The 19,380-nt window shown below is 45.2% G+C and overlaps 1 protein-coding gene across 17 annotated transcripts in view; it reads left to right on the top strand.

Moving 5' to 3' along the window:
- The window catches only part of usp9 (ubiquitin specific peptidase 9), a 76,208-nt gene that overhangs the window by 31,793 nt on the left and 25,035 nt on the right, over nucleotides 1-19,380 (top strand). For all 17 annotated transcript variants that reach the window (XM_063213631.1, XM_063213645.1, XM_063213628.1 and 14 more), the window contains 9 exons: nucleotides 787-877; nucleotides 2,022-2,364; nucleotides 9,719-9,814; nucleotides 10,446-10,657; nucleotides 11,177-11,417; nucleotides 13,755-13,904; nucleotides 15,743-15,863; nucleotides 16,458-16,588; nucleotides 17,756-18,034. In XM_063213631.1, the coding sequence (XP_063069701.1) occupies nucleotides 787-877; nucleotides 2,022-2,364; nucleotides 9,719-9,814; nucleotides 10,446-10,657; nucleotides 11,177-11,417; nucleotides 13,755-13,904; nucleotides 15,743-15,863; nucleotides 16,458-16,588; nucleotides 17,756-18,034 (1,664 nt within the window). The remainder of the gene's footprint in view (nucleotides 1-786; nucleotides 878-2,021; nucleotides 2,365-9,718; nucleotides 9,815-10,445; nucleotides 10,658-11,176; nucleotides 11,418-13,754; nucleotides 13,905-15,742; nucleotides 15,864-16,457; nucleotides 16,589-17,755; nucleotides 18,035-19,380) is intronic.

Raw genomic sequence — 19,380 nt, forward strand, 5'->3', positions numbered from 1 at the left:
TGTGGGTCATATTCTTCTACACATACTTTTATCATGCTTTTGTGATGAAACAGCCCATGTAACTATTATGCATAATAAGTATGTAATTATGTAATAATGATTAGCGCTATTGACACCCTTTTGGTCTCCTTGGTAGGCCCTATTCGAGTTGCAAAAGTCATTCAAGTCATTCATCATTTTGACCCTGACATGGCACCCACATCAGAATAAGATAAATAAGATAAACATAAGTGTAAATACTAAGCTTAAAAAGCAATGAAATTCTCGTTTCACCGTGTATCGTATAGGGTCGCGTGGACGCACCAAAAAGTTCAGGCTCAGGATTTTTTTTTACTTTAATCCCTGTGTCTACTTGTGCTATCATTTATGCATTTTTTTGTCCTGAGGTGTGCATGCCTCTACTTAATCAGAAACGTAGGTTTTAAGTATGTATTGGTTCATTTTAGTAAATATTCAATACATGAAAAGATCAAATTTGCCAATGGGAAGCACAGTGTAAATGAGACGCATTGTTGCAATACTTACTCTGGCCACCATCCTACACAGTAAGGCTCTCATGAACTACACATTTAGTACAGAAAAAGAAAAACAACAGAAATCTTGAGAAGACTGCATGAACAATGTGGTCTGTTAGAAAGGCGTTAGATTCTCCCACACCCCCAGCTTCCCTCAGTCTGGCGCTCTCTGCTGTCTGAAACTAGTTCGTTTGCAACAACCTACACCAGAGCGTGCACTTGCTGAAAACCAACGCATCACCTGATTTGCTGTTGTTTTTTGCCTTTGCAGCCGAGCACGCCGACTTTGACCCGCAAACGGTGAGGCCAGGAAGCCGATACAGCCACGTGCAGGAAGTCCAGGAGAGGCTCAATTTCTTGAGGTACCGGCTACGTCTAAAACCAGCACGCCAACACACTGTGTCTCTCTCATTCTATCACTCTCTCTCTCTAACTCACCCGCCCAGCTTAGTTCATAGAGTTTGCATGTCCCTCATACACCAGTGCCTCGGTACAGGGCTTATGTTGCCTATATGAAGAGTTCAGATGCAAAACCCCCTAACTCCATTTCTGAAGTCCTGCACTTCTATGTTTTTAGAGAACCGCGTTGTTGGTTTGGTTTACATTCATGTACTTGATAATACATATAAATAGTTATATTACATAAATAAAATAAAAAAATATGCAATTTTTATGGCTTTGTATTAAACAAAAATAAATTAAGATTATTTTCTGAAATGGCACTTAGGGGGTTTTGCATCTGAACCCTTCATTTAGTCTATTATTTTAATGTTATGTCTTTATTTACTCAACTGTCACTTGTTTGTCAACACGTGCATTTTTTTATTGGTCAACAGACAAAAGTATTTTCCTTACTGTTGCTAAATTTGTTGGCTCTGGCTATATCCTTAGAGAGACATTCTAAAATAAGCTTATTTGTTGCCTTCATATTTGTTGTTCTGTCTGTTCTGTCTTGTCTCTTGTCGTGTATGACTTTGTGCCCTTGTTTCTACGTTTATCCTACTCATTTGTTTTGCTCTGTTTTCTGTGCTCCTTTGCTTGTGCTGTCTCTCTGTCTCCCTGTCTACCCTCTGACCCATTCTTCTGCAATACTCCCTCCTTCCCTTCCTCCCACTCTGTCAGCTGTGGATTTTAGTGCATGTGTGTGTCAGTCGTCCCATGCGAAGGAGTAGGTCAAAGCCTGCACATCCAAAAATGTCTGACTTGGGAGCAGGACAACCAAATGACAGGATAAAAAAAGGACGCTTCAACCAGAATTTTTCTGCTCCTCCTTTAAAAAAAGAAAAAGTTTTAAAAAGTGTCCCATGTCCCACAAAGTCTGTCCCATGTGGCCACTGGCTGACCCCTCATCTGTCCACATCACCATTTAATGCCAACCAGCTGACACAATGATTGTACAGGTGTTGGGCAGTGTAGAGCTATTATGTATGATTTTAGTAATTCATCTGAAAACACACGAACAGTCACTCACTCACTGTCTTCCTCCTCTCCCTGTCTCCTCCGCAGGTTCCTGCTGAAGGACGGTCAGCTGTGGCTGTGCGCACCGCAGGCCAAGCAGATCTGGAAGTGCCTGGCAGAGAATGCGGTGTTCCTCTGCGACCGCGAGGCCTGCTTCAAGTGGTACTCCAAGCTGATGGGCGACGAGCCCGACCTTGACCCGGACATCAACAAGGACTTTTTCGAGAACAACGTGCTGCAGCTGGACCCCTCGCTGCTAACCGAGAACGGCATGAAGTGCTTTGAGCGCTTCTTCAAGGCCGTCAACTGCCGCGAGGGCAAGCTGGTGGCCAAGCGCCGCGCCTACATGATGGACGATCTGGAGCTTATCGGCCTGGACTACCTCTGGAGGGTACGTACACACACACACACACACACACACACACACACACACACACACACACACACACACACACACACACACACACACACACACACACACTGGACTGGACTGCACTACCTCTGAAAGGGTATGTGAGTAAGGAGCTGGTTTGAAAAGGTAGAGCCTGGTCTTATTAAACTGATATAAATGTCCTGGACTACCTCTGGAGGGTGTGTGTGTGGAGAGTGACTGAGAAAGGGGCTGCTTTGTGCAGTCAGAGCCTGGTCTTATTCATCCGAAATACTGTAGATGCCCTGGAGCTCATCAGTCTGGAAGGGTACATATGTAAGGGGTGATCGATGAAGGAGCTCCTTCTGAATTTAGCTACGTTTTTTTTTTCTTCAAGTATTTTTTGGGGGGCTTTACAAGCTTTTATTGGTGTTTTATATGACAGACAGTGAAGTAGAGACAGGAAGCAAGTTGGGGAAGAGAGACTGGGAAGGACCGGGAATCGAACCCGGGTCGGCCAAGTAGTAGACGAGTGCCCTACCATTAAGCCACGGTAGGGCCTAGCCACATGGTTTCCATGGCCGGCAAGTCATCAGAGAGTGCACTGGTTAGTCCCCATTTGTTTAGGTAGGGCCTGGTCTTATTAACCCTGAATAGTTGCCCAAAGGAGTCTAATATGGTGGCAGACTGCAGGACATCATACAAGAACGACTTTGGTGCACTCTTTGTCTTTAGCAAATCAAAGCTCCGTCGTTTGTCCTGACACTCCAAACCTAAACATATGCTGAGCCACACATGCAAACACATGCTTTCTTGGACTATGTTTGCGCACCATCTCGTCATTGTTGGACAAACACTTGAGTATTGATCGATACATACGCCTACGTACACAAACAATTATGTTGACTCACACATGCACACAAGTTGCCTGACGAGTTCACTCACTGACAAAGACGCTCACACACAAACTCATGCACGGTCCTTACATATGCTGACTCATTCTACACAATCAAACATGCTTGTTTATGCCCTCACATGCACAAACATTTACACATCTCAATGGTACAAATAAAACCCTAGTCATCCTAGGGCAGTCATGGGTGAGCGGTTAGGGCGTCAGACTTGCATCCCAGAGGTTGCCGGTTCGACTCCCGACCCGCCAGGTTGGTGGGGGGAGTAATCAACCAGTGCTCTCCCCCATCCTCCTCCATGACTGAGGTACTCTGAGCATGGTACCGTCCCACCGCACTGCTCCCCATGGGGCGCCACTGAGGGCTGCCCCCTTGCACGGGTGAGGCATAAATGCAATTTCGTTGTGTGCAGTGTTCACTTGTGTGCTGTGGAGTGCTGTGTCACAATGACAATGGGAGTTGGAGTTTCCCAATGGCCTTTCGCTTTCACTTCACTAGTCATTTTTTTTTCAGGAACATTTAGTTAATGTTATAAAACCTGTGGCCTGTAGCTTTAAACCAGTCAAAGCGAAAGTGAAAAGTGACTTGGCTGATTATGGTGATCTAAGTGCATGGAGAAGTAGGGGTTTAACCACAACGCTGGTGAAATGAAAGTGCAAGGAGCAATATTATTTAACTCCCATACGGACCTTATCGTGATCTCATATCAGGCAGACCTGGTCCTCTAGCTGGGTGCCTTTGACCAGTGTCCAGCTTGCACACGGGGAGGGCAAGCACCACAAGGGGGGTGATTCTGTATTTTACAGTCACGTAACCATGGTGACCAACTGACTTCCCAGCCCCATAAATACTGATACTGATTCACAGTATGGGCAGAGAGAGAGAGAGGCGCTCTGACCCATTTACCAGCCGCCTTTAGCTGCCTTTTTTTTGTTGAGTGACCTACATTGTCTTAATCTCGCTGTACAAAATGTTTTTATTGCGTTATAGTCGAGCAGATGTGGAAGGCTCTGTTGGCTTTAGAGTGCAGATGAAGCGTGACTGCAGACTCCTTTAATTCTCTAGCCCTGTGTTCTGGGATGCCCAGGGAAAGATTAGCCTTTAGTTAATGTGTTGTGCTTCTCTGTTGCCACATGGTTGTTGACTTGTTTTAAATGGCTGTAAGCCACTGGGAGCATGTTGGGGAGGATTATGTAAGCCAGACAGGCCTGATTAAACAAGGATTGTGTGAGTGAGAACTTTGACGAGTAATTGCTTTTGTTATGGTCAGTGCGGAAAGATCATAGCTGGGCTCTGTAGTGTGGCTTGAATTTACTGTTTTAGGCAATATCGTGTGAGAACTTTGGCCGGGACTTTCATTGCCGGGACTGTACGCAACGCAAAGAATTGAGCTTTTCCTGCCAGTGGTGTAGAATAGACGCGTGTGCGTGTGTTTTCATTGAATTACAGGAAATAAGAGCAAAACAAATTGACAGGCTTACACGAGTCAGCGTTTGCCGCTTGCGTCAGCATTGAGAAGCACTTACGGCTGCACAGTGGGCTTAAAGTTTATGACTCCGGCCAGTAAAGGGATGATGATGATGATGACGATCTCAGGCTGAAACTGTACACACTCAATCTGTGCTTAAAGTTATCTGTGCTTTATGTTTGATTCTAAGCTGACTCACCGCTGTGTCCATGATGGGGCAGAAACGACCAAATTCGAGCCGATTGATGCAGCGCACATGCACACATGATATTTATTTATTTTTATTTTTTTAATTGGTAATTTTTATTTATTTATTTTTGAATGTAAGAAAAGGGCAAACAGCTCCACACTAGTGTTGTCACAATACCATATTTTGGTACCGGTATCGGTATCAACATGTATTTCGTTACTTTTCGGTACTAAAAAAAAAAAAAAAAAATCTTTATCCTGTAATGCAATATTTTTCCAGCTCCCGGTACAAATCACGCCACTCTCAATATAACACTGTCATAATAGTCTACTCTGCACTGAAACAGCAGCATTTTTAATGATCCCATCCAAATCATTTTGTTAAAATGACACAAAATACAAGAACATGAGTGGATATTTATTTGGACACACATCACATCATAGTAAGTTACTTTTAATTCAAATGTGATATGGATTGTTAGTGAATGTGCAGTGAATTATCTCTCAAACATTTGCTTGTTTTCACTGCTGGTAGATTTTAACTAAAACCCCAACTCAATATTACAGCCACTACTTGCTGTTCCCCAGCACTTCAGAGATACAGCCTCTGTCTCCCTCTGTGTGGTTGTGTCGTAACCTAACATGTTTAGCTAACTTGCTACAGCCAACTTTAGAGGCAATTTTACAGGATGGATTCACAAAGCAATCAAAAATAATGTCACTTATGCAAATTCTGCATACAGTACAGCATGATACTATTCCAACTGTAAGTTAAAGTTACAAATAAAAGTGCTAAGCTAACGCTAACCGGTATTCAGTTTGGAGTGTTTATAAGCAGCAGCTGTTGCTGTTTGCCACATTGTTGCATAGCGGTACTTTTCAAATGCACTATAGTACCGTTTTAAATGCCTTAGCACCGGGACACTTTTATTATACCGGTATACCGTGCAACCCTACTCCACACTACAATAAACAGGACATTTCTTACCACAATGCATTTGAATTTTTTGCACTGCACACGTTTGTTTGATCGTTTCTGCAGCATCACAAACTCTGATGGTGATCTCAGTCTGACTGCCAAAGCTCAGCTGTGTGTCAGATGCTTGCAGAACTCTCATCACAAAGAGCCAGAGGTCAGACGAGTGCTTCCGTACTTGACCCATATTCACCCTCCCTGTTTTTGCAGTTCCATTCACAGCAGATTAGCCGGCCACTGGGTTGAGTCCTGGTCACACAGGCAGGTCCTGAGTCACCATGCTTAAACCTGACTCGTCTCGTCTGGACTGGGGGGGAAAGTCAGGTGCTGCCTGCCTGCCTGCCTGCGGCACTTTCCATAATCTGTGCTTCGGGGAAACACAGGCTTGGTGAAGGGGATTACACTGCAGAAAATGATTTTAATACCGAGCATAGGGATATGACTTTCTAACAAGTACTTCAACTGAGAGATTACAAGTAATGGTCTGCTCCTGCTGCCAATTAAAGCGTCTTGAATATATGTAGAAGGAAGGAATTATTGTATGTTCGCCTACCGCTCCAGGAAGCTTTAGTCGCAAACTGTCTACTGCAGGTGTGTCAAACTAATTTCGGTGTAGGGGCCACATGCAGCCAATCTGATTTCAAGAAGGCCGGACCATTATGTAATTGCGAAATATCTCTCATATCTTGATATCTTAATATCTTTCAGCCTTATATCGGAATCACGTTGCCAGTCAATCATTTTGAGATGGATGACGGCAAGTACAGGAACATTGACTGTGAATGTGGAACAAGAAATGCTTATTTGTTTTCAAGTAATGGAACTGGCGCCTGAAATTTCAGACACCTGCAGCAACTTAGAGATTTATTTCTTATTTTAACATACTTGGATACATATTTCTTATAGCCTGGGACTGAATTGAACCATCTTGCAGGCCACATCCGGCCCCCGTGTCTTAAAATTCTACTCTACTATTTTGTTTGACACTCCTGTTGTACTGGTTAGCATGGCTTGACTGTGGTCTTGTGAAGATGTCAGGTGAAGATGTCAGGAAGTGGTCGGTGGTGCTAGACATGTCATTGTTTATAAAAGCGTCAGATAGAAAAGCAGCCACTCTTTCACTCTGTTCCACAAATTTCGATGAATGGGCTACTTCAGTCACATTTATCTCATGGGAGGAAAAAGCCTCAAGCTGGTTCATTCAGCCACGTGTGATGTCTTTTTTCTTTTCTTGTCTTTTTTTTTTGATCATGCAAGCACTTGGTGTGATTATTATTAGGCTTGTGGCTGTGGACCAGTTTTCAGATATTGTGGGTCCTACCAGTGGTGGTCATATGTTTACATACCTGGCAGAATATATGCTTTGTTTCCGATTTCTCATAGAATGTGAATGATTACACAAAACTTTTTTTCACTCATTGCTAGTGACTGGCTGAAGACATTTATTAGCAAACCCCTGTGTTTACTCTTTCAAAATCATAATCACAACACAATCTACCCAATTAACCCTGATCAAAAGTTTACCCCAGATTCTGATGCTGTATGCTTCCCCCTTTAACATCAATGACCGCTTGGAATCATTTGTGGTAACTTAGTTGTGGATAAGGCTCTTAATTTTCTGAGATGGCAAAATGGCCCATTCTTCCTGGCAGAGTGGTTGTTTCTTATAATATCTTTGGGTGTCTTGCTGGAACCTCACGTTTGAGGTTTCCCCTGAGTGGCTCAATGATGTTGAGGTCAGGAGAGTGGGATGGTCACTCGGCAACCTTCATTTTATTTGTTTCTGAAGCTAATGACTGGTTGACTTGGCTCTATATTTTGGATTATTGTCCTCTTGGCATGTCCAAACAATAACCCATGTGTAGCTTCAAGGCTTAGGAGTGTCAAGTTTCCAGTATTTACAAGTTAATACGTTCATCTTTCTATTAGTATGGATGGACCAAAATGTTCCTATAACATCAGTGGTTTCACAGAAGGGATGGTGTAACTTTCAACTGTTCTCCGAATGTAGTGTTAATAGTGGCTGAAAAATGGCTTCAAAACGAAATATTCTACTTGGGTATGTAAACTTGTGACCTCCTCTGTAAATTCAGTATTCATATCTCATTCATTGATTGTGTGTGCAATATTTTGTTTTGATAAATAGGTGTGTCTGTCTGTATGTCTACACGCGAGAAAGAGAGCAATGCATTAATCTGATGTGCTCAGGCGTTTTCGGGGACATGAACAGAGCTTAGTCAGAAAATGGAATATCATTTCATATAGGCCAGGTTCCAGCTGCTGCACACGCATCCAATGATGAGGCCTCTCCACTGCTGAGAACAGCTAATGAGGAGCTCATATTTGATTGCAGCATTTGGTATAGCGCGGAATGTGGTTCTTCCGAATCCTTCTGTGCTTTGTCAAGAGAGCGATGGTGATTTCAGAATACACACACACACACACACACACACACACACACACACACACACACACACACACACACACACACACACACACACACACACACACACACACACACACACACAGCTGATCAACACACAGATAATGGTCTGTGCGTCACACGTGTTTCATCCGCCAAAGCCATTTGTCAACATGGTCTCATCGTTTATCATATGCGAGCCAGTAATTGTTAATTAGAAAACGCACTGCTGCAATAGCAGGCCATTAAGGTGGCGTTGGTGACACCCGCCTCTCCTGTGTTGTTCTTCACACGGTGCAGACTTGTCGAATAGCGTGATCAATCGCGCTTTATGTAATGGCGCGGCAAGAGGGAGTGTGTGTGTGTGTGTGTGTGTGTGTGTGTGTGTGTGTGTGTGTGTGTGTGTGTGTGTGTGTGTGTGTGTGTGTGTGTGTGTGTGTGTGTGTGTGTGTGTGTGTGTGTGTGTGTGATGGCGTAGGGCTGTTTGAGCTTCATACGAATTCTAATTAGCTCCTTTTTGCGCCTGCAGTCAATTATGTGACACTGACGTAATGAGCTTAGGAGAGATACAAAAGCATATCGGGGCCAAAATGGAGGTGCCTTTTTTATTCCCCTCTCTCTCTAGTTCTTTCTCGCTCTCATTTTCTCTCTCTCTCTCTCTCTCTCTCTCTCTCTCTCTCTCTCTCTCTCTCTCTCTCTCATCCTGTCTGTGTGTGTGGGGGGCTTCTCTCCTGCACATGAATGCAGCTTTTCATGTTCTCCTCCCCCTCCTATAAAAACTAGGTCTACCTTTCTTCTCCAAATGAGCTAATCTGGTCAGCTCTGAGCTCGTTTTGTTTGTAGCAGACATGGATTCACAAGGGCAGTGCTGGCCCATGTTGCCTTGGCTTTATACAATTTACTCTCCTGGGTAGACGAGGCTTAGTTGCTCTGTTGTAGCCGACTCAAAAGTGCTGAGCAGTAAACTGGCCCGTGCTAAGTTTAGTCTGTCGGGAGATACTCTCTGTTTGTGTCTTTGTCACTCTTGTCCTCTCCCTCTCCCTCTCTCTCGCTCTCTCTTTCTCTCATCCTGTCTGCCCCCCCCCCCTCTCTCTCTCTCTCTCTCTCTCTCTCTCTCTCGCCCTCTGTCTATCTCTCTCTCGCCCTTTCTCTCTCGCCCTTTGCCTATCTCTCTCTCCTCCTCTGTTGCTCTCCCCTCCCTCTGCATCTTTTTCTATTTCTTACACATTCTCTCCCTCTCGTGTGTTGCTGAGTCACAGCTCAACTATCAACACTGTCTGAGTTCCAACTCTACACGTGGTGCCTCTCAGCCTAACTCTTAGGTTTTTTGTTTTTTTTCCATTTCCTCTCGCTGTCCTCCTCTCGTCATTTTTGCTCATTTCTCGTCTTCTCTCCCCCCCTCTCTCCAGGTTGTGATTCAGGGAAGTGATGACATCGCCAGCCGTGCGATAGATCTGCTCAAAGAGATCTACACCAACCTCGGACCAAAACTGCAAGTCAATCAGGTGAGTGTGGCGGCTCCCTTCAGTTCTGTCTGTGCCATATCGGATATTGTTTACATGGTGGTTTTGATTCCGAATGAATAGTTCGGAATGGTTTTTTTTTCCTTTGCGTGTACATTGCGCCTTCATTGAATTCTGAATAGACTTGATTTGAAGTATTTACATGATGTTTTCAAAGCGGAATTAAGTTTTATTAGGAATTAAATGTTAATTCGAAATAAAATGTCCCATGTAACGGAGGCCATTGACAGAAGTATGTCAACAGCAGACCCATTGAGGAATGTCTACATTCACAAGAGCATCACTTCCTGTTTTTCTGCCTCTGCTTTTGCCTTCATTACATTACATTATTTTTTATTTTATTTTATTTTTATCAAAAATGACAAAGATTTACAGGGTATTGGGTACAGTCCCTGGAGCAATGTGGTGTTACATGCCTTGCTCAAGGGCACCTCAGCCATGTCGTGAGGTATATGGAAAGGTAAGGGTAGCATTCAAACCTGCAACCCTCTGATCTTAAGACCTCCTGCCTAACTATTAGTCCACGGCAGCCTGTTCATGTATGTGAATCGAATTGAATTGCTTCAATGTCTAATACTTTTCTTTGATGCATTTCCCTTCCACCCCCCTGCAGGTTGAGATCCATGAGGATTTCATCCAGTCGTGCTTTGACCGTCTGAAGGCGTCGTACGACACCCTGTGTGTGCTGGACGGGGACAAGGACAGCATCAACTGTGCGCGGCAGGAGGCCATTCGCATGGTGCGGGTGCTGACCGTACTGAGGGAGTACATCACCGAGTGTGACAGCGACTACCATGAGGAGCGCACCATCCTGCCCATGTCCAGGTGGATACACACACGCACACACGCACACACGCCGATGCCCGGGAGTTTATAAGCAAGCAACCATACAGAGAAACCCTTCAAGCCATTCTCTATCATGTATACACTATCCACTTACACTTGGATACGGAGCCACATGCAAGATAATCATTTTGAGTACATACCCCATGAATACACGTGAGACTAACAAAGACGGCAAAAATGTTTGCAGTTGTGTGAGTTAAAAAAATAAAAAGGTTTAAGCTTGATTTAATACACTATCACAAATGTTAAAGATCCAGCAAATATTTTGAGCACTTCTAAACATCAACCATCCTCCAATAATGCTAACTCTTGTCCGACTGTGTGCCTCCCTTTGTGTGAGTTCCAAAAAAAGCCTAAAGCTTGATATAGTATACTGTCACACATTTTTAAGATCCAGCAGATATTTGAACTTTGAGTTTCTGCATCAAACATCATCCTCTCTGCATCATCATCCACTAACCCTCCTCGTGTTCTCTCTCCCCCTCTCCCCCTCTCCAGGGCGTTTCGGGGCAAGCACATCACGCTGATCGTGCGCTTCCCCAACCAGGGTCGGCAGGTGGACGACCTGGACATCTGGTCGCACACCAACGACACCATCGGCTCGGTGCGGCGCTCCATCCTCAACCGCATCAAGGCCAACAGCACGCACACCAAGATCGAGCTGTACATCGGCGGCGAGATGGTGGACCCCAACGATGACCGCAAGCTCATTGGCCAGCTCAACCTCAAGGACAAGACGGTGAGAGAAGAGGAGGAGCTATTGGGGGGGCAAGCAGGGCATGTGCCCTGAGGCCCAGTGCCCTCCCATATTGGTTATATATATTACATTTTAAACTTGGCCGAATATTTTACCTTTGCTTCGCCCCTCCTATGCTTCCTTCATGGGAATGAATGGCGAAGTTCGCTTCGCTTGGCCAAATTCACTTGTATGTGTCCCCAGAGTTTTTGATGTACCCGTATTATTCAGACTATGTCTTACTTTATGCAAGTTTTTGTCAACAATACGACTTCTATTCCAATACCATGTATAATCCGAAATATATAGTATTTTTTAGCCGCATGCACTATGCTGATTGTGCCGCTGGTTGGAAAGCAGTTTGCTTTTGAGAGTTTGTACGCGTCCAGTCTTCCTCCTTTCCTAGCTACAGCGCCGCCAGTTAGTATTGGCACCCCTTAATTTTATTTACAAAATGTGCAATATATCCAGAAATAATGGAATTATAAACAACTTTCACCAACAGGATCTTTTAATTGAAGGCCCAAAGATATTTAGAATAGCAACATATTTTTTTCCCAAATGCATTTTGTAATTTCAAGCAAAAACATGAAAAAGGGCCTCCTTAACGGGTTGGTTTTACACCATTAGACAGCAATAGCAGCCTCCAAAGGTTTTGGTATTCGTCTACAAGCTTCTTGCACTTCTCTGGTAGCATTTTGATGTGCCCATTTGGATGTGTGCTTTGGGTTTTTGTCTTGCTGGAGTGAACATGATCTTCACCTCAAACCAAGTGTTCTTGCACATGGTTACACATTTTCCTGTAAATGATGATACCTGTGATGCCTGTCATGATACCTGTGATCTGGTCAAATCCTCCAATACCTAATGTATCAATGGGGTGACATAATATTATGGATCTGACAGCATGCTTGATTTTTGGTAGGGTGTCGTTTTCCTTAAAGACTTTCTTGCAGAATATGCAAACATGATGTTTGTGTGCATCACTGAAAAGCTGTACCATTGCTTCATCTGACCTTAAAGCTTTCCCTGTATTCTCTTATACAGACTTAAAGTGTTCCCTTTTATGACTTTCATGAAGCAATGTGGTCTGCCTTTGCCTCCAACCAAAAACCAATACTTTGAGTAGTGTTTTTAATTTGTGGTGCTCATTGAAAAAAACTACCCAAAACAGTTCAAAGTTGACCTTCAGGTCTGTAGATGTTAGACTCTATGTTTTGTCATTATTTGCACCGACTTTCACAGACTTCTATCATAATTTCTTGCCTAACCCCCACATCCAAGGATGTTCTTTACAGCTCCGTGTTTGGCAGATTTCTGAACACAACACAGTGTTGGAAATGGTATACCACAGTCTTTTGAGATGACCTTTTATTATTTGGAGGTCTTGTTTTTGCAAATAATAGTATTTCTGGTGACCTGAGGCAGCTCCTCTGTCTTCACATTTGGCAAAGACGCACAAGATGCAACAGGTGGCTATTTAAAACACAAATCTAAAAATTCCTTACCTAATTCATGTCCTATGGACAAAAGCAATGTGTCAAAGGTGATTCCCATTTGTTATATACCATATTTGAGTCAAATTAGGTTTCCACAATGGTATCCAGTAAAGGGTGCCAATACCAGTGATTCCAGGAGCTTTACCTTCTTCAATTTTTTCCCTCTCGTAGTTCAGTATTTAATGCTGTTGATAATTTTTACATTTACCGGTAGTATCAACTAGGGATGGCGAAAATGTTAAAATATGAGACTCATTAACCGGTGGTTAACCAGTTAACCGACAATCTTAAATGATATAACGTTCGCGTGCCTGATAGGCACAGCAATGAATTTTTTACATTTGATTTTTCACATAAGCCTTTCTTTTTGCTGCTCAGACAGGACCTGTCATGTCCAGGCAGTGTCGCCAGATGGAAAATGCTGAATTATCGTACCAAAACCTCAAAATTATAGTTTTTGGGGGTTTTTTGGGAGGAAATTATTATTGTAATTATTATTACCGGTTAACTGGTGGCAGAAAATTTAACCGGTTATCGTTTATCAGGTCGACTAACGGTTAACCGGTTACCGGTTAACATCCCTAGTATCAACCGCAAGCTATCTATGGAAGAATCATGGTTGACCTTATTATTTGTTGTCTGGAGATATGTCCCATAATGTGCTTAAACTTCAAGGGTGCCAATACTAACTGGCGGCACTGTATATGGGAAAGGATGTGCTAAATGCATAATGTCTTCCTAGTGTTGTGTCTTTGCTGTGTGCTGCATTACCTGGAAAAGTATCAACTCACCGTAGCTAATCTGTGTGTGTGTGTTTGTGCATATGTGCGTGTGTCAACAGCTGATCACGGCCAAGCTGACGCAGGTGAGTGCCAACATGCCGTCCAGCCCCGACAGCTCGTCCGACTCCTCCACCGGCTCCCCTGGCAACCACGGCAACCACTACAGCGACGGGCCCAACCCGGAGGTGGAGAGCTGCCTACCTGGAGTGGTGAGGACACACAGACACACAGACACACACACACAGACACAGACACAGACACAGACACAGACACAGACACAGACACAGACACAGACACAGACACAGACACAGACACAGACACAGACACACACACACACACACACACACAGACACACACACAGACACACACACAGACACAGACACAGACACACACACACACAGACACACACACACACACACACAGAGACACACACACAGACACACACACACAGACACACACACACAGACACACACACACAGACACACACACACAGACACACACACACAGACACACACACACAGACACACACACACAGACACACACACACACACACACACACACACACCCCTGAGGAGGACAGGCACACTCTCCGTCCAGCCTATTAGAGCATAACATCCCATCTCCATCCCCTCTTATGGGCCACCCCCTCAGCCCAAATCTGCTACTCACTCTCCTCCTCAGCCCCCGTCCCCTTTCTTCTTCCTCCCTCAGTGTTTCCTCTGTCTTCCCCTTCTTTCTCCAGTCCTTCCTCTTCCTGGCCTGTCTGCTTATCTGACACTGATGCCGTTAGCAGCTGTCGTCCTACCAAAACCCACTGGGGTGGACATGCACTTGTTTTGGTCTATCTCTGTCTCTCTATCTCTAGCTCTCTATCTCTGCGGCCATTTCTCAATGTTCTACATAGTAAGCGCACTTGGAAGTGTGTCAGCCTAATTAGTCACGCCCAGTGATTGGATACTCTTTGGTGAACTCTGCAGAGTATCCAATCACTGGGCGTGACTAATTAGGCTGACACACTTCCAAGTGTGCTTACTAGAACATTGAGAAATGGCCACTGTCTGTCACACACTCACACACTCGCTCTCTCCATCTATTTGTCTCTTCCCATTTTTCCTCCAACACTATCGTTGAGCTTTAGGCACTGGATGGTCGTGCTCCACTGAAGTACTGTGCCTGCGCATTGTCAAAATAACCGGTGCGAAAATTGGATTTAAAAGCGTCATTTTGTTTCACAAGAAGCAACTGAACAGTCCCTCTCCTCCATTCATTTTCAAAGTCTTGCTGATCCGAAAAGATGAGTACTTCGCTATACTAGAAGTATGCAGGATTTTGACAGCTGTATGTACGGCCATTGGTTGTATGTACGGCTATTGGTCATTAGTGCCATCAAGGGCGGCCCTCAGTTATATAAATGACTGTGCTGTAGTACATCCGATTTCTGCTTATTTCGACTGGCTTTCTACATAGAAGCTACAGATCAGGCCGCCAAGTGGGAGCTACTTTAACAAGGCAGTGCCTACCACAGGTTTCTGAAGTAGCCAGCTATATGGTCTGCGAGGCCTGGGCTCTGGTGTTGCTGTTGCGTGAGCTGAGCAAAGGACCATCTGTCTTTCGCTCCAGTCACAGTTTTAACAGTTATAGCAGTTAGCATTACACCCAGGCCCTGTGCCTTCTGCTCAACACTGTTTACTCCTCCGTCTTCTCACACTGACTGGCAGAGTGCTGTGGTGAACTCGGCCTCTTTGCGTTTGCTCTTTCTCAGTTGCCGGGTTCTGGTGATGTTTCCTGGAGTTTTTCTCTGTTTGTCTGTCTGCCCCCCACCCCACCCCTGCTCCCTCTCTCTCACACGTTCTCGCACACACTGTTTTCCTCCTTATATCTCCTATCCTATCCTTTTTGTTTGCTTAAGTTGTTTACACTGCACAGCGACTTGTTTGTACGGGGAAAGCCCAAGAAAGCATAACAAAAAGTTTTTGTACCTGCTTTTTTCTTATTGCTGGCGAGTCTGACTCTCTACCTTTCTCTCTCCCCCCCCTCTGTTCTCCAGATCATGTCGCTGCACCTGCGCTACATCTCCTTCCTGTGGCAGGTGGCTGATCTGGGCTGCAACCTCAACATGCCGCTCCTGCGAGATGGAGCTCGCGTCCTCATGAAGCTCATGCCCCCAGGTGACCACCACACACCACCATCTTCACCAGCCACCACACACACACACACACACACACACACACACACACACACACACACACACACACACACACACACACACACACACACACACACACACACACACACACACACTATGTCCCTCTTGCTCATGCCGACTGCCCCACCTCTCGCACACACAAGCAGCAAAGTAATTTGTCCATTAATGTGTAATGAAGTAGGGTATGGGTATGAGGGTATGGAGAAAATAGACAGATTAGAAAGAACAGTGTTGTAGGGGTGGGCAGGGGGAGGAGAGTATGGTAAAGATGGGAGACGAGAGGGGCGAAAACTGGGGCCACATGAAATGAAAGACAATCAGTGCCGCATATTTGAATAGGCCATAATAGGCAGCCATTACACTGGAGATTACAATGCTGTCTGCATTACTGATATCATTTTGCTGAGTTATTGAATGTGCCTCTCCTCTCTCTCTCTCTCTCTCTCTCTCCCTCTCCCCCTCCCTCTCTCTCTCTCTCTCTCTCTCTCTCTCTCTCTCTCTCTCTCTCTGAACTCTCTCTCTCTCTCTCTCTCTCTGAACTCTCTCTCTCGTGTAGATAACACTACAATGGAGAACCTGCGAGCGATCTGCCTGGATCATGCCAAGCTGGGAGAGAACAGCCTTAGCCCCACTCTCGACTCTCGCTTCTTTGGCCCGTCGCCTTCTCAAGTGCTCTACTTGATCGAGGTACCTGTCTGACTCCACGCCTCAGCAGCCAACACACACACACACACACACACACACACACACACACACACACACACACACACACACACACACACACACACACACACACACACACACACACACACACACACACACACACACACACACACACACACACACACAGCGCTACTGCTCAATTTCCTCTGCTCTTTTCCGGCAGGCTCACAACATTTCACACACACTATTGGGCCTCTCCTGGAGCCATTCTGTCTCTGACCATTTTTGTGTGTCAGAGAGCACTGTTTCAGATAATTGGTCCAGAAAGGTGCCCAAATGAATTTATTTACTGCTCTGAGCAGTTATTGGAAGTATGCATTGTACTTGCCATGTGTATTTTCATGAGCAAAACTGAATACAACCTCTTGGATGTGGCGCTCCCTGCCTTCACTCCTTGAGTTGAGAATACCAGACAACAACCACACCTCAAAGTTTTGACCTTTATTGATCAGACTTGAATGTATTATAATAAACTGACGTAGCTGCAGTGATGGTACTTGTTACGGAGGGATAAGTGACACTGCGTTCATTAGCAGAAAAATAATGCATGCTGAGGTGGTAACCCCAATGTCCTTGATTCGGTCAGAAAACGGGGACTACTTACATGACTACTTCATAGGTGTGCGTCTGTAGGAAATTAATTAATATTCCACAGAACGCAGCACAATGGGAAATTCCACTCTGCTGTGGTATAATTCATAATTACACACCCAGTCTCTGTTCAGGCACTGTTTTGCAGGTGTAGTAGTGGTTGCTGTTGTTAACTTGTTATTAGTTCTTAATCCACATTCTGCCTCGTTCACACGCGTCGCTGCTAGTTATTCGCTCAGCGAATTAAGTCAATAGAATGTGTATGTGTTCCAGCGAGACGAGGAGGCAAGTAGACGAGTAGTGTACAAGCGATGTGGGCAGATCCCAAGTTGAAAATATTTTAACTTCGAGCGAGGAGAGTAAGCGAGTAACCAATTGGAATGCAGAGTTCGGTACTTCTCGCCTGTGCATTGGCAGTTAAAGCCGTGGGAACATTTATCGAACGTTCCATGAGAGAGAGACGAGTAGGCGAGCGAGCGAGAAGCTAGTAACTAGCAGCGACGTGTGTGAACGTAGCTTAACCGCGCTGCCCTTCCTCAGGTGGTGTACGCGCTGCTGATGCCGGCCAGCCACACGCTGGGCGAGGACGCCAGCGACTTCCAGTACAACTTCCTGAAGAGCGGTGGGCTACCGCTGGTGCTCAGCATGCTGACACGCAACAACTTCCTGCCCAATGCCGACATGGAGACGCGGCGCGGCGCCTACCTCAACGCCCTGAAGATCGCCAAGCTCCTGCTGACTGCCGTGGGCTTCGGGCACGTGAAGGCGGTGGCCGAGGCCTGTCAGCCCGTGGTGGAGGGCAGCATGCCCGTCTCGCCGGTAAGCAACGCCTTCACTCATCCTCTCCTCCTCCATCCTTCTTAAACTAGCCCTGTTCTATAAATACCTCTCTTCTTTCTTCTGAACTTGAGTCAGACTTGAGTCGCAAATTGATGACTTGAGACTTGACTTGGCAATTATTAGGAATGACTTGTGACTTGACTCAGACTTGACTTGGACTTTACAGGCTAGCATGCTATGACTTACAATGACATGTCAAGTCTAAATATACTCCTTTCTGTATTTGTATTTGCAAATATTATATGGGAAATTGATAAGTGATTTGCCCTTAACCAGTAGCAATAGGCCTTATATTTTTTTGTTAATAACGTGACTGGCAAAGGGGGACATGCATAGCAGTGTGGCGAGGTAATGAATTAATGACCAAAAGTAATATTGTGCGTAGAAGACATGCGTAACGGACTTGGTAAACAATGAGACTTGGACTTGACTGGCTTTGGTAGGACTTGGACTTGACTTGGTCAAATGTGTCTTATCTTGTGAATTGACTCTGACTTCATTGGAAATACTTGAGACTTGCTTATGACTTGCAAGTTAGTGATTTGGTGCCATCTCTGAAAGCAGTATTATAAATTGACACCCTGTAATAATGGACATTGACATTTTCAATGAAGAACACGTGAGTTGTCAGAGCTGTTGTCATAGATCTTTTACTCCCTCCTCTCCTTATTTTCCTTTCAACTTCATCTCTCTGTTTCACGACCTCTCCCCTCTTTAGTCCTCCCCTTTTCCTCTCTTGCTTCACCTCCTCTCCTCTCCTCTCCTCTCCTCTCCTCTCCTCTCCTCCCCTCTTCCTCTCCTCTCCTCTCCTCTCCTCTCCTCTCCTCCTCCTCCCCCTCTCCCTCTCCCTCTCCCTCTCCCTCTCCCTCTCCTCTCCTCTCCTCACTTCCCCTCCTCTCCCTCCATCTTACTCCCATCATTTCTGCTGCAGTGTGAGTGTGTTACCACCTGTGCTTACTCTGGAGGGGGATTGGTTACCTGAATAGCAATGAGCTGCTCGGCTGCTTCAGGGGATTTTGGCCGTCATACTTGTGTGTGTGTGTGTGTGTGTGTGTGTGTGTGTGTGTGTGTGTGTGTGTGTGTGTGTGTGTGTGTGCGCGCGTGTGTGTGTAAGGGAGAGAGCAGAGAGAATGAGGGTGTGCGTGAGGCAGACAAATTGAGCCGTGCGAAGCCCATCCCTCACTGCATACAGCAGGCAATCTCAGGCAATCTCCGTGCCTGTGTAACTCCACACTTCCGGAGCGCAAGATGCTCAGTTCTTTTGGAGGAAAAAGAAAAATGAAAGATGAGTTACAGTTCACATAGCAGTGAAATAGGAGCGGCCT

Source organism: Engraulis encrasicolus, chromosome 13 (genome assembly GCF_034702125.1).
Source record: "Engraulis encrasicolus isolate BLACKSEA-1 chromosome 13, IST_EnEncr_1.0, whole genome shotgun sequence".
In the NCBI taxonomy this organism is placed as follows: Eukaryota; Metazoa; Chordata; class Actinopteri; order Clupeiformes; family Engraulidae; genus Engraulis; species Engraulis encrasicolus.